At 37.5% G+C, this 16,285-nt stretch overlaps 1 protein-coding gene across 1 annotated transcript in view; it reads left to right on the top strand.

Moving 5' to 3' along the window:
- Positions 1-16,285, top strand: part of HADHB (hydroxyacyl-CoA dehydrogenase trifunctional multienzyme complex subunit beta) — a 31,486-nt gene that overhangs the window by 9,287 nt on the left and 5,914 nt on the right. The window contains exons 4-10 of the mRNA XM_054568873.1: positions 639-738; positions 4,627-4,671; positions 8,443-8,542; positions 12,019-12,106; positions 13,111-13,298; positions 13,616-13,796; positions 14,806-14,927. Of these exons, the coding sequence (XP_054424848.1) occupies positions 639-738; positions 4,627-4,671; positions 8,443-8,542; positions 12,019-12,106; positions 13,111-13,298; positions 13,616-13,796; positions 14,806-14,927 (824 nt within the window). The remainder of the gene's footprint in view (positions 1-638; positions 739-4,626; positions 4,672-8,442; positions 8,543-12,018; positions 12,107-13,110; positions 13,299-13,615; positions 13,797-14,805; positions 14,928-16,285) is intronic.

Below are 16,285 nucleotides of genomic sequence, written 5' to 3'. Positions count from 1 at the left end.
GTGGACACATTCACCTGTATGTCGCTTCATCACCTGAAAGATAGCGTATTTAAACATGAGATCGTGTTTCTTCCAGTGAAGAGTAGCTAGGTTTACTTAGTCTCTTAAGATTCCTATACAATCCTGTTTTACTTTTTCCTTTCTTTCTATGTTTGATTGATCATCAAAATACCTTCCTTTACAAAATCTCTTGTTTTACCCCTTCCTTTTCATTCACATTGATACCATATTTATTTATAGAAAAGCAAGAATATTAAGCTATGTAAAGGGTAAACGACATCAGTTATTTTGACTTCTATAAGGACAGGCTTATTTGTCAAATTGGTTGCTGTCAGTGTGATATTGATATCAATAGATTGTTAAATAGTTGATTTAAAAAAAAACAGTTTTATCAATGGCATAAATACCCTCACCATTAGGAATAATCTGTGTATTTACCTTAAATACTGTTTGGAAACTTACAAATGTTTGTCAGTTTCTTAGTCTTTACACACACACACACATAACAACATACGTAAGCGGTTTGGTGAATGGAGTTGAATAATGTGATTCTTCTTAGAATGTCTATCTTTAGAAATGTAAAAAGTCATCTGACTTCATATATGTTAACTAATAGTTCTTTGAACTTTGTCTTAAAGCTGCCCAGACTAAATCGAAGAAAACCTTGGCAAAACCCAATTTGAGAAATATCGTGGTGGTTGATGGTGTTCGCATTCCATTTTTGCTGTCAGGCACTTCGTAAGTGTTAAATGATTGTGTCCCCCACCCCCCCCAACTTTATCAAGGTATTATTGCCACAGAAAAACAGTATCAATTTAGGCTGTGATTTTTTCCCTTCTTTTTAGGCTATGATTTTTTAAAAAAGGTATATACCATGTGATAATTTAATATATATTGTGAGATGATTACCACAGTCAAGTTAATTAATACATCCATCACCTTCACATAGTTTATTCATTTCTTCTTTTAAGGCACTTAAAAGTGGTCTTGTAAATGTAACCCAGTAGGCAATATTGTTGTTAGAGGACTAATTAATATATAGGTAACGTTTTCAGAAATTAATACCGAGTAAGTCAAGTCAGTGGCGACATAATATGGCAAATTTATTTTTCATCCTTTAACAGGCCTAGTGTAGTGTTAGACTGAACTAGCCCTATTTTGAAAACCTAGTGTGGGTCCAGATAGCTTGCTTCAGTGGAGATATCCTTTCCTATCTGGAGATACATACATTGTTTCTGTGCCTCTTCAGAAATTTGAATACTGAGGATGTGGGCCCATGGCATTCTGAGGGGTCATTAATCCGCTGCTTTGGTCTCTTGGAAATGATCAGAATTGGAGTCGATGGGCTGGTCTAAACTCTGGCATAGCACAACCCCAAGAATATATTAATAGAACCAGAATGATGCTAGACCAGCCTGAAAATTCCTGAGAACCAAACTGTAGTTCTTAGACTTTTCTGTGTCCAACTGAAGTGCCGTCTGTCCAAAGCTGATAATAGACTTTCATAATGAACTTAAAAACACACTGGGAAATGTTAGGCATCTGCTAAGAATAATGAGACCTATCTTTAGGTACTAATATGGAAAGATGTTTAAGATATGTTAAGTGTGAAAAAGCAAGATGCCAAGCAGCATGTATGATACCATCAGTTGTGAAAGATGCATGCCCATGTGTGTTATGGGCATACATACACAGACAATAAACATTCATTTTTTAAACTGATGATTTAGTACCTAGAGAGTGCTTTCTAATAGAAAATGGTGGCAACGTTTCATTTACCCTCTTTTCTCAATATAGTAACCCATTTAACAGTGTTTCTATAACCTTTCCTGTAGTGACACAACAGCAGTAAGAAAAAGAATCTGAAGCTTTAGCATCAGGAAGGTGAGGAGGTGGGATCCTCTTTGTACTCAGCAGTAAAGAGAAATTTCACTCAAGAGAAAATTCTTGGCTTGGAAGACTTTTATTGGAAGGGCTATTTGTATACTCTATAGATGTTTATTCCAACTATTTTACTAGCTGTTAAAAAGTGTGAACACACTCTGCTAAATTATTTAAACTTTTTTTGGTAATCAATAAATTAGTATTTGCATAAAGGTTGATTTGTGGCATTTAGCATGTAAGTATAAGCTTTGTTCCTTTTGTCGTTTATTGTTATGTTTTAGTTTAATTAAGGATCCTGATTGAAAAAAGAAAAAGTTCATGAGCTATTTAGTGGTAGAGAGAATAAACTTTGAGTAATGTAAGAAATGTTAGTTAATAGGGAAGGAAGAATAACAATTTTAACACAATGTTCATATAAAGACAAAAGTGACTAAAAATAATATAGACGAGAAAATTTATAAAGAAGACAAATAGTTCAGTGATATTACTAGTGTTGTAAATGAGGTGACAAAAAAAGTCTTCTGTACTAGAAGATCATTTTCTAGATGGAAAAATATCTTTTTCTGTTCAATTTAAAGAAACTTCGCTTTCAACTGGAGTGATACTTGTTAAAACAGGTTCTCCTAAGAGGCGAGGCATTTGGGAAACATTCCTGAGAGCAGGCTCCAGCGGTGGGACATGAGCGTCTGCCAGTCATCCTGAAAGAGGGGGGCACAGGAGCATGAGAATAAAGATTGTAAAACAAAAAAATAATTTATGATTTAAAAATTGACACAACTTGTCCCCAAATTATTTTGTTCTAAATTTGAGGGAACTGGAAAAAATTGGAAAACTACTAATGATTCTTCTGTGATTTACAGTGAAAATAAAAACATTTTTGGATTTTTAGGTTTTAATTTTCAGGAACTTAAGAATGAATCTTCTAATTTAATCCAGTGGTTAAATATTGGCTTAAAGTGGATTTATTTTTTGACATTTAAATAAACATAGTTCACACCTAGATCTTGTTTTTCAATAAAAGGGGCTGGGCGCCCTAGAAGAATGACTCGGTCTAGGCCAGAGAAAATGCAGGAGGAGCCTGGAACGCCTTGTTGTGCCAGAATGTAAAGAAGTGCCTTATTTATTTATTTTTTTTAAAAGATTTTATTTATCTATTTTTAGAGGGGAAGGGAGAGAGAATGAGAGGGAGGGAAACATCAATGTGTGGTTGCCTCTTGTGACCCCACTACTGGGGACCTGGCCTGCAACCCAGACATGTGCCCTGACTGGGAAATGAATTGGCGACCCCTTGGTTCGCAGGTTGGTGCTCAATCCACTGAGCCATACCAGCCATGGCAAGAAGTGCTTAAAAAAAAAAAAAAAAAAAAGAGGATGGCTGCATGTCAAAAGCACGCAAGACCAGCCTGAAATAATTTCCAATGACCAAAGCTGGAATAGTTTGATTAATAAAATTAATTGTGATATTATTGCATCATAACCCAAAGAATAAAGTAAACATCCACAAGTCCAATCTGACATAAATAAATGATTGAATAAATAAATAGATGAGAGGGAAAGATAAGTCTTCCTTATAGATGGATTTCAATTAATACATATAGAAGAAGTAGGAAAATAAATCCCCATTTTTGCTTTGCTGCAAGCAAGCTCTATGAATGAATGCTAAAATTAGTGAGAAATGTTAAGAAGAAACAAGATAGTAGTATAGCCTCTACCACTCTCCCCTCCAACATATTTATTAATTACTATGGTGATTTTAACATACATTCACAAATTCTTTGTTACTTCTTCCACTAGGAAGTGAAGCTTAATTTTCCTCCCCTTGAATGAGGACCAGACCAGTGACTCACTTCTAACAAATTGAGTAAAGAAAAGGCAAAATATTAATAGTAGAGAAAACTAACAAAGACCATCTTAGCCAAGTGATCAAGTTAACATCATTATTAATAAGTCATATTGATAGTTTGTACACTCTGATATGAAACAATAAAACTACTTTACCTCTGTGATATTCTTGTCGCAAATCCATAACCCTAATCTTCAAGTGTCAAGGTCGTGAAAGACAAGGAAAAATTGAGAAACTGTCACAGATTGGAGGAGACTGAGGAGGCATGACAACAACATGCATGGGTTAGATTCTGGAACAGAACTGTAAAGGGATGTTAGTGGAAAAACTGGTGAGATTCAGGTAAAGTTAGTAGTTTAGCGAATGTATTATGCCAATGTTAATTTCTTAGTTTTGACAAGTGCTTCTTGGTCATATAGGATATTAGCATTAGAGGAAGGGGATTTAAGAGTTTTCAGGAACTCTGTTCTATCTTTGCATTTCTTTTGTAAATCTCAAATTACTTCAATATTAAAAGATTCTTGAAATGTCCTAATATATCCTTCATGCCTCTTTAGGCATCACTAAATAAATAAATAAATAAATATTTTAAACAGGAGAATTGAAAAGGTGGTATTTAAAGAATATTTAACATATGTCATGCTGAACAGTAAGATGTTGGGCAGATTTGTTTAAATTCTTAGCTCAGTCGGAGTTAAGGTTTACCACATTTTTAAGGCTGACGGAGCAGCAGTCACACTGCATCTTCACCTGAAGTGCTGGACCGCCTTAGGTAGTATAGATAAATGCATTTGCAGCAGCTTATGTTGGAGAATCTCTTTACTTATTTCAAATAGAATGAAAAAGATTTTAGTAAAACTCTAGGCTTTGAGTTTAAATTGTTTATTTTCTTTTCTCAGATATAAAGACCTGATGTCACATGATTTGGCTAGAGCAGCACTTTCGTAAGTAAATCCGGTTTCATTAAAAGCACTTTTTTTCAATTTTCACACTTGAACTAGCATGTTTAATAGAATTTCCATATGTAGGATATATTAACTTTTATGCAGTAAGAAAACATAAGCTTTTACATGATTCATTTTTTCTTTTTTTTTCCTAAGATTTTAAATCTTTCAGAGAGAGGGAAAGGGAGTAAGAAAGAGAGGGAGAGAATCATCAGCGTGTGAAAGAAACATGGATTGTTGCCTCTCACATGCCTCTAACTGGGGGCCTGGCCCGCAACACAGGCATTTGCCCCGACTGGGAATCCAACTGGGGACCTTTCTGTTCGCAGGCTGGTGCTCAATCCACCGAGCCACACCAACCAAGGCTATTTATTCTTGATTTTAGCCATACGTGCTACACAAATTCAAGCAGCTGGTGGATGTAAGGCATTGTCTCATTCATTTTCCATTAATGCTTTCTTTGCCTTTGTGTTTTCAACCAGCCATAGGTCTTTTCTTAGTTTGAAAAAAACCCTTCAGTTGACCTTTCTGCCCATCTATTCTGTTTCTTCTGTTCCTGCCAGACTTGAAGAATGAATGAGAGCATCCCAGGCTGGGTGCTCAATGGGTTGGACTGTCAACCTGTACACCAGAAGGTCTTGAGTTCGATTCCTGATCACAGCACACACATGCCTAGGTTGTGGGTTTGATCCTCGGTGAGGACACATATGGGAGGCAACCAATCAATGTTTCTCTCTCACTTCAATGTCTCTCTCTCTCAAGTGCGTGCTGTCTCCCCCCCCCCCCCCCCCACTCCCCTTCTTTCCCCTTCCTCACTCTCTAATAGCAATAAACATATCCTGGGGTGAGGATTAAAAAAACAAAAGAATGAAAGCAACAGCTGTTTCTCTTTTCTTAAAGTACATTTTTAAAAAAGATTTTTATTTTTATTTTTTTTAGAGAGGGGGAAAGGAGAGAGAAAGAGAGGGAGAGAAACATCAGTGTGTGGTTGCCTCTTGCACACCCTCTACTGGGGTCCTGGCCCTCAACCTAGGCATGTGCCCTGACTGGGAATTGAACCAGCAACCTTCTGGTTCGCAGGCTGGCACTCAATCCACTGAGCCACACCAGTCAGAGCATCTTTTCTTACTATTCTATTTATTCTTCTTAATCTTATAGTAATCATTTCTACTCCCATTGCTCAGCATATCTATAGTAACTATACTTTGGAAGCTTTTCTTAGTAGCAGTGACTTTGTGATCACTAAATGTACCAACCTTTTCACAGGTATTAGTCTCTTTATATTCTGTAGGAGTTGACACTGCCACTTGAAATTGTCTTCCTTTGACTTCTTAATATTATACCTTTATGATTTCCCTTCCATCTCCTAACTGATTCTTTTCTACTTAAAAAAAACACCACCCCAAACTAGAAATTCTTCCTGTTTCTCTTTTTTAAAGGTATTTAGCCAGTTTCAGCTCTTAGAGCTTTGCATATCTCTGTGTACATGTTTTTTATTAAAAATCTCATTTATTTAATCATTTTTTTAATGTAGAAGACTCACAAATATCTTAATCTGACCTGTTTTCTTTGACACCTTTAGCTCAGCATATCAAAAATAAAAATGATCTTTTTTCTTCAAAGCCAGCTTATTTTCCTACTTCTGATTATAGTCCCAGGCTGGTGATTTGCATGTTTTTCCTCAACTTTTTATTTTTAAAAATATCAAATGTACAATAGAATTGAAAGAATAATACAGTGGATGTTTATATACCTTCTGCCTAGATTTAATCATTGTTATCATTTTGCCATATTTGCTGTATCTATAACATATAGTTTGGAGCATTTGACAGTGAATTGTTAACATCTTAATACTTTAGCCATAAACCATAAATGCCCTGACTGGTGTGGTTCAATGGCTTGGGCATTGTCCAGCAAACCAAAACGTTGCTGGTTCAATGACCAGTTAGGGCACATGCCTGGGTTGCAGGCCAGGTGCCTGGTTGGGGGCGTGTGAGAGGATCGATGTTCCTTCCACACATCAGTATTTCTCTCCTTCTCGTTCTCCCTCCCTTCCCCTCTCTATAAAAATGAATGAGTGAATGAATGAATGAATAAATCAATCTTTAAAAAAATACTTCAGCCCTAAACACTTAGGTGTTTATTTCCAAATAATAAGGACCTCTGTTATCCATGATACCATTACCATACTAAGATAATAACAGTAATTGCATGATAATTTTTAATATCCAGTTCATAGTTAAATCCCCTTCAATTGTTCTGAGAATGTCTTGTCTTTTAATAGTTTTTGTCAAACCAGGACCCAATGAAGGTTCATATTACAGGTGAATATGTCTCTTTAGTCTCTTAATTTAGAAAATTTCTTTTTCCCTCCACCCACTTCTCCATGACAGTGACTTTTTGAAAAGTCCAGGCTAGCGGTTCTATAAATGTCCCTTACTCTTGATGTTTTCTCATAGTGATATTTAACTTTCCTCCATGAATTTCCTGTAGATCTCAAGGCTTTATTATATTCAGGTTAAATGTGGTTTTTTGTTGTTTTGTTTCATTTGTTTTTTGGTAAGAACACTTCATGGATTAAAGCATACGAGTATTGTGTCATATGAAGGGGCACATGATCTGTGACGCTAAATCTAATCCCATGGTCATGGTGGGGCTCAGACAGCCAAATTTTAAAAATAAGGTAACATGTTCCCCTTTGCAATTAGTAAGTGATCTATAAAGTGCTATTTTAGCACCATGTGAATGTCCTTTTCACCAATAACTTTTCACCAAATGGTTTTAGCATTTATTGATAATTTTTGCCTGAATCAGTTATTACAAAGTTGTGATTTTTCTAATTTTGTTATTCCTCCTACATTTATTGGCTGGTATTTTTCTATAAAGAACAGTTTTGCTTTTTTATAATGAGGACTTATGGATTTTTGTTTGTTTCTTATGCTATAGTCAAGATTAGTCATTCTTTTTGAAGCCCAGATTATCCCACATTTTAACTGCTGGAATTCCTTCAGGTTGGCTCCTGTGCCCCCCCTTTTTTTAGTGTAATATTATTTTTTGAGGTATAATTTGCACATAATAAAATGCACAAATTTTAAAGTACAGTTTGATGAGTTCTGACAAATCTGTACACCTATATTCCTGTTTTTGATATGGTCCCATTAGTCTCTGAGTGCTTTCCTATTTTCAGCACAAATAGATCAATGAGGTTCACTTTATACTCTCTCTACCTTAGCCTTGGTCTCAGTCATTTATTGAAGTGTTCTGATTCCTTTAATGGGGAATGGCATTTAGAACGAAGTCTGAGTTCAGGATGTGCTCATACCTGTTCCTTCTAGTTTCTATCAGTGGGGAGATCTAGAAATATGTATATATTTATACTGACATTTCATATTTATATTTAACACACTTATGTTAAATTTAATGTATCTGGGATTTTTACTTTATTTTATTTGTCTCTTTTGACTGAACACTTGGTTCCCACTATTACTATGTTTACTTATTTGTTTTATCCTATTCCAAATTATTTTTTATTCTTTCTGTATAACTTCTCATTGCCAGTTGAGCATCACATGTTAACCTTTTATATCACTCTTTCATTCATGTCTTCTTTGATAAAGTGCCAGCCACATGCTTGTCAAATTAAGGAAAAGATACAGTTTGTACTCTTTTAAATTCAAGGTTAACTTTTTGAAAGAACCATAGTGTTTTAAAAGATCTGTTGCGCTACCTTGATGTGTTAACTGTTTCTTTGCTTTGAATTTCTGTTCTCAGGGGTTTATTGCAACGCACCAATGTCCCAAAGGAAGTTGTTGATTATATCATCTTTGGCACAGTTATACAAGAAGTGAAAACAAGCAATTTGGCTAGAGAGGTGAGTAAAACAAACTTTATATTGTTTAAAGAGATTGATAGGAGAATCAATTTGTATTTCAGCTAATAGAATATACTGTAAAACCCAGCCCTGGCTGGTGTGGCTTGGTGGACTGAGTGTCAATCTGCAAACCAAAGGGTCACAGGTGCGACTCCCAGCCAGGGCACAGGCCTGGGTTGTGGGCCATGTCCCCAGCTGGGGGCACGAGAGCCAACCACACATTGATATTTCTGCCCTCTCTCTAAAAATCAACCAATCAATCAATCAATAAAATCTTTAAAAAAATGCTATTAAAGTCCATTAAGTGAAGTTGTATCTGACTTACAATGTGATTTTATAACTTGAATAACGAATGTTTTTCAATATTTAAAAGAATTGTACCATAAACCAAATGATATACACTATAGTAGTATATATTTGTACTATACAGAAATCAAATCAGTTAGTCAAGCTGGTTGGGGAAATGTTAATTTGTCTATCTGTTTTGTTAGGAAAATAAAGATTACAGCAGATTGTGGCTGATGTGATTTTTATTAATGTTAGAGCATAGCTTGTAATTAACTTAATATTTCCAACATTTTGCAAAGAGCTCATTTTATGACATGGATTTTGTTGGAGGTTGCCTTGTTTATTCGTTTGTTTCCATGAACTAAAAGACACGTAGGTAGATTTTAAAAAATTGTTTTACAGGAGTTTACTTTTGCCCTAGTTGGCATAGCTCCATGCAGGGTTTATTGGGTAATTAAGATAATGACAGACCTGCTCTGTTACTGTGCTCAGTGTCATTGTAAGGGCAGTGCTCCACACTGTCAGCTCAGAGGAGGGAGAATGAGCAGAACTGAAGTATTTGTTCTGCCCCACCTTTTTACCTGTCAGTAAATGTTCTAACCGCCAAGGGCCTGGCGTTACTGCAGCCCACAAAAATCAGCTGTATGTTGTTAGGGAGCCACGAAGAGTTTTTTCCCGCTCCTTTGATTTTTATGCTTTCCCTGGGCCATCACATTTTAAAAAATTTTTTTAATAAATTTTACTTACTTTTAGATAGAGGAGAAGAGAGTGAGAAAGAGGGAGAGAAACATTGATGAGTGAGAAATATTGACCAGTTGCCTCTCACATGCCCCAAACTGGGGACCTGGTCTCAGCTCAGGCATGTGCTCTCACTGGACTCGAATTGTGACCTTTCAGTTCGCAGGCCACTGAGCCACACCAGCCAGGGTGGGCCTTCACATTTTCAAGTGTATTGTATATGATAACTTTTTAAAAAAGATTTTATTTATTTTTAGAGAGAGGGAAAAGGAAGGAGAAAGAGAGGGAGAGAAACATCAGTGTGTGTTTGCCTCTCATGTGCCCCCTCCTGGGGACCTGGAATTGAACCGGTGACCGTTTGGTTCGCAGGCCAGCACTCAATCCACTGAGCCACCAGCCATGGCTGTATATAATAATTTTATCGGTGCATCAAGCTATTCATAATACATTTTCAACTTTTATATTCTGAAAAAACAAAGTGACTCCTATAAGAGCACCTAAAAATAAATATGAAAACTTTCAATTTTCTGTATATTTCTATTCTATTCTAACTCTAAAGCCATAATGTTTTTCCCTTAATTTTTTTTCTGGAAACTTTACATCCATATGCAGATCTCAGCTGTTGAGTGACATGAGCTAGATTCCTTTTCTCTGCCCCATACTGACACCAGTTGCATTGCAGTCCAGGGAATTCTTGCAGTGGCTGCAGGGAAGGATTGAGTTGAGATGTGTAACCTAAAAGCTGACATAACTTTCAGCTGGAGAATTTGTTGTCTATATTTATACAAAATTTACATGGAATCCTAAAAAACTTTTGGGGCTGGGTTCCCATGAATCTGACTTGACTGAAGCAGATTTCCCTGCTCTCCCACTTAACTAAGAGGCACCTTTCCGCTTGCTCCTTAGTGTGTACTGTGTAGAGCCTAAGATTGCCATCAGAGCTGTTCAGACTTTAAATAGAAGAAGCATGTGGATGAGGCTCACCAGCAACCACTTCTATTTAAAGCTCCTTCTGTCCTGAGAGTCAGCTGGAGCCAAGGGTGTTGTCACACAGGCTAGGAAGGACCTTGTGAGCATTGGCTCTTATGACCTGGGTGCCCTTTACACTTGCCCCACTGAGCAGCTCTCCCCGCCCCCTGAAGAGTTGCCTTTCTCTTCATTTTGGATTGGTTTACATGGAGAGGCTAATGTGCAGTTGGCAGGAGGTAGTTTTCAGCAAAATCGGTTGGTCACTTGGTATCTGACCTACCTGGAAAGACCAGCGTAAGGTCATGTGGCATGTACAGTCCTGTAACATATTTATATTTCTATAAATTGTGGTAAATAGTGTAGAGATAGTATGAATATAAAGATAAAAATCAGTGAAGTAACATTGAACCTCTTTAATTTAGACTTTGGGAACATGTTTATTTTACCAAAGTATAGGAGAGCTTGGATTCTGAGGATAAATAGTTTCACAAAAGGCCCCTAAAAATTAATTCCCCTAAAAATTAATTCCCCTAATGGAGATCAGAATTTCATAGTGGGGATGGTGGGGGTCTGGGGAGTTGAGAGTTATTTTTACAGTGACCCTTTAATATTATGAAAAGTATTTTATTGTTGCACCTATGCACTCATTTTACATAAACCATGCAGTCCGGCATTGATTGGTTTATTGGCTATCCCCCATAAGTAGTATCATAAAATAATAGATGTGCTCATTTCATGTTTAACATTACTGTGCCATTATAATAAAGGTCATTTTTGTAAGGTTGACATAGGGTCTCCATTTTTCTCGAGGCCCCTCAAATTGCTCTCTTTGGAAGCCCCCCTGTGTCATCCTCCCGACCAGCTTTGTCTGTGAGGCATTAACTGGTCTAACCCTTACTTGTCAGAGGCTCACTGGTGGCTCAGGAACTTTTCCCAAAGTTTTTCATCGACCTGACCTCCTGGATATTTGGCCAGTTTCCCTATTTGACTTGACATTGGCAGGGAGGCTTATGAGTGGCCAGGTCTTCGTAAGTTATTTTCATGTTTGATGACTTTAGCTTTTGCTCTAAGCCTTTGAACTGTAGGAACTCAGATCATGAGGACCCCACTCTATGATATATTTTACCATTTCATCAACTGTTTTTAACAGGTTTACTTTATTTGAACATTTAAATACATTAAAATCAAATTATTGACATCTTTGAAAACTCTGAGCAAAGCATTGCTAGGAAACCAGATGAGATGTTGTAGGTTTGTATACCATGCTGGAAACTTCCTACCAAGAGTTTTGCAGAGTGATTATCAATTAATAGCTAGACGAAACATGAGTAAAACACTTCTGTGATGGGCATGATTTATCTTAAATATTACTATATAGAATATTAAAATCAAACCCTTTCCTGACTCACCACACAGAGAAGTAGTGCTCAAAGCATCATTTACATGTAATATGATCATTTCATTCACTGTGTCCCTTGAAGGCTGCCCTTGGAGCTGGCTTCTCTGACAAGACTCCGGCTCACACTGTCACCATGGCTTGCATCTCTGCCAATCAAGCCATGACCACAGGTATGTTTTTCTGAAAGCAGAAGGTGCACGGTAATTCTCTGTTGTCTTTGATTTGATCATTAAAAAAATACTCTTAACAGAAGTAAATGGTAGACACAAATCTCTGAATTTGTGTTTTTTAAAAAATAAGGTAATATTTAAATTTTTGTATTTGTACTGGAGGAGTATGTTTCTAGGGGGTGCTTCTGAATTTGAGGCATGAATGGTTTATAACCTTCTAAGTTAGAGGAGGAGGTTATGATGCTTTGCTCTGGAGACTGTGGCCTTCCACCCTCCACCATAGCCATAGTGATAAGTCACTGCTTTAGACAGTGCAGCGCTCTCTTCTACTTTCTCCCCACAGCTTGGCATTTTTTATTATTAGTTACAAATTCTCCTAACAAACTTGAGTAAAACTGTGGGACATTTTGTAGCATCAATCCTTATGGTAAAAAGATAGGAAATCTGAAAGCTATGGTGCTCCTGTGATCTCTCAGCAACATGAAGGCCAGGTTGGGCCGCCTGCCCCATTCATGGCAGGGAATGAAGCCAGAGGCAGCAACTGGGGCAGTTCACTGTACCCAGAAGGGGGTCACTCCCAGGTGAAATAACGAAATGCTTGCCAGTGGCCATAAAGAGGAAGGGGGCTGCCTTACATCTCAAAAGCCAGAATTTCTTTGGCTTATAGTAGAAATTGAAATTCTCTTTACAGTAAAAATATCTGAAAACTAAAACTGGGAGCATATGAACTGTGCTGAAGGTTCTGGTTTAGAGTATGATTTGTTTGTGGATATTTCCAGATGTTCATGTGGCCTGAATGAAACTTGTTTTTCTCTAGTGTGTTGAATGTATTTTTAATTATTTAAAAAATCATTTTAATGCCTCTGAAAAGATAAAGAGCTTAATTACAAATGTTGTACAATGCTGATGACTGTCATACAACTTTTAAATTGGGAAGCTTAAATTGTCAATGGCCTTTTGATTTCTGTGAAAAATGTTCGTATCCATTGACTTGTGTCCTGTAGGTGTTGGCTTGATTGCTTCTGGCCAATCCGATGTGATCGTGGCAGGTGGTGTAGAGTTAATGTCCGACATCCCTATTCGTCATTCAAGGAAAATGAGGAAAATGATGCTTGATCTCAATAAGGCTAAGACTGTGGGTCAGCGACTATCTTTAATCTCTAAATTCAGATTGAATTTCCTAGCACCTGAGGTAAGACTTGTGAACTCTTACATAAAGACTTGTGTTTCCAAAACAGCCTGCTGCTGAGATTTAGAATTGGGTAAAGCAGCATAGGTTCATTTATACCCTGATAGTTACAGGGCACAGTTAACGAAATATGATTAAGGTGGGAACAAAAAAGGTAATGGTTGGAAAATTTGAGTTTGTAAGCTTTTTTTAGAGATGCTGTGTTAGAGCTTCGCTTTCTTGGTCTTGATTGATAGTAGATTTTAACTTCCCTAAATAAGCTTGGGTGTGGTATCACACCTGTTAACTGTGTACCTGATCCCATATGGCTCCTTTCTCAGCTCCCTGGGGTGACAGAGTTCTCTACCAATGAGACCATGGGCCACTCTGCAGACCGACTGGCTGCTGCCTTTGCTGTTTCTCGACTGGAACAGGATGAGTATGCACTGCGTTCGCATAGCCTGGCCAAGAAGGCACAGGATGAAGGACTCCTTTCTGATGTTATACCCTTCAAAGTCCCAGGTAAAACAGTTGGCTCTACTTTGTGAAGGGGGCTTCTGCATGATATTTGTTGGGGAGGTCTGAATGGCTTCTAAAACTCCAAAAACCCCAAAAGGCTTTTCAGCTAATACGTTGGTTCAGTTTCCAAAATACTCAGCCTTTATGCTTAAACCTGGACTCAAGTTTCAATTTATGTTGTAACAATAGGTAAACATTTTATTTATTTATTTTTAGAGAGAAGGGAAGGGAGGGAGAAAGAGAGGGGGAGAAACCCTCTCTTTATCGATAGGTTGCCTCTAGCATGCCCCCAAACCAGGAACGTGACCTGCAACCCATGCATGTGCCTTGACTGGGAATTGAACTGGCGACCTGCTGCTTTGCAGGACGATGACAAACCCCATGAGCCACTGCAGTCAGGGCCACAATAGGTAAACATTTTAAAGAGAAGTTTTTATATGAGCCTCCTTTTATATCTTCCTGATATATTTTAGTTCTTATGTACATGCCTATTTTTTTCTTCATTTATATGATTTCTGTATAAAATAGCCAAATGTGAATGACTATCTTAAGAAAATAGGGTGTTTCTTTTTTGTTAAATTACTTAGATTTTTTTTCCTAATGTTTTATGGATTTAGGTTAAAATTTGATAATATCTTGATAACTGTAAAAGATTTTCTTTTTAGCTAATAGGTATGGTTTACACTTCTTTTGTTCTTATAATTATTATTTCTTATTTTTTAAGATTTTATTTACTTTTAGAGAGAGGGCAAGGGAGGGCGAAAGAGAGGGAGAGAAATATCAGTGTGTGAGAGATACATCGATCGGTTGCCTCTCATACACCCCCAACTGGGGACCTGGCCTGCAACCTAGACAATGTACCCTGACTGGGAATTGAACCTGCAACCTTTTGGTTTACAGGCCCATGCTCAGTCCACTGAGCCACACCAGCCAGGGCTATTCTTCTAATTTCTCTGGAGAAGATATATAATGCTTGTAGTTCCTTAGAGTTAAAAAGTTTATATTTTTATAGGAAAAGATACAGTTACCAAAGATAATGGCATTCGTCCTTCCTCCCTGGAGCAGATGGGCAAACTAAAACCTGCGTTTATCAAGCCCTATGGCACAGTGACAGCTGCAAATTCTTCTTTCCTGGTAACTATGTGTTTACTGGTGGCTTTTATATTTGTGTACTCTCTATAGAAAAACCTAAAGTAGGCCTATCTGTTTGTATTAAAAATAGAGGCTTAAAAATATATTCATTAAAAAGATAATGTTCAAATGGAATCAGAGTTTTTAAGGCCTTAGAGTCATCTGGTCCAGCCACTGTTCTGATACAAAAGGCTGTTGTCTTCAAACACTTAACCAGTCAAAAATTTTTGATTGCCTGTGCGAGGCACTGGAGGAAAAAAGAGCAGGTGATTATAATAGAGTGGGAAAGCACTGTGATGGCTCTAAGGGTAGGCTGTTGGAGAAGATAACGTATTCGGGGGAGTCGAAGAGGCTTTTCAGAGGAGGTTAATACTTGAGAAGCAGATCTTGAGAGAAGAGTACAAGCCATTTGAAGAAATATATGAAGGCATTCTAGGCAAAGGGAATAGCAAATGAAAGATCAAGGAGATTAGAGAGCAAAGGTGTTTTTGGAACATAGGAGATATGAATTTGGGGAGTCTTATAAGACATGGAAAGTGAGCAGAGTGACAAGATAACTCTTCTAGCTCTGATTATTAGAAAATAATGCTTTATATTCCCAAATTATTTTCCTATCATGAAATAAATATACCCTCATGTTATGTTGTTATTTTACTTACCTGTAGGTAGCTTCCTACCCTTCCTTGTATTTTGGCTCTCCCTCATTTAATCATCCCTATTCATTCTGTTCTGCCTGTGAGGTGTGATTTCCCTTCTCCTACCACCTTGGGTTTAATCTTCTGAATATAGTCCACCTGGTCTGTGTTTCTTTTATAATGTAGCTTCCCTACCTGGACATAACGTCCAGAAACATAGGCTAATGTTCGACGTATTTGGCCTGGGTAAGTGACAGTTTAATGGCTGCTGTTGGTCTAGGGGAAGAGGGTGCCTGGAGTAGTTCCAACAGGATGGAGCACCACCCCGTTAAGCCCAAGTGGTGAAGGACTGGTTAGATGATCATTTCCAAAACCAAACTGGATCGATCACAGGGCCATACGGTGTGGGCTACGCTCTTGCAGATCTGAAGCTCCTTGATTACTTCTGGAGTGTGCAGGTTTATTTATTGAAAACCAGAAATACAAATCATCAGAGGCAATACATAACAGATACATGGGTTTTTGGAATTGTGTGCTGCATCATATCCATTTCAATTTTGCACAGTGGTGCATTGAACGTATTAATGTGATGTCCATCAACTGCGCACTATGTATAATAAGCAATGTTTCCAGGCTCTGTGGCCGCCCTATTGGTGGTGCCTGCATGGTCTCTTCGGCGTTACTGAGTTACACCAATATGGTACAATGTGGTAGAAATTATTTTTA

This window comes from Pteronotus mesoamericanus, unplaced genomic scaffold, assembly GCF_021234165.1.
Source record: "Pteronotus mesoamericanus isolate MK-2021 breed Mesoamerican mustached bat unplaced genomic scaffold, CSHL_Meso_final contig_101, whole genome shotgun sequence".
In the NCBI taxonomy this organism is placed as follows: domain Eukaryota; kingdom Metazoa; phylum Chordata; class Mammalia; order Chiroptera; family Mormoopidae; genus Pteronotus; species Pteronotus mesoamericanus.
The sequence above is the reverse complement of the archived record's forward strand: the minus strand, read 5'-3'. Positions and strand labels throughout refer to the sequence as shown.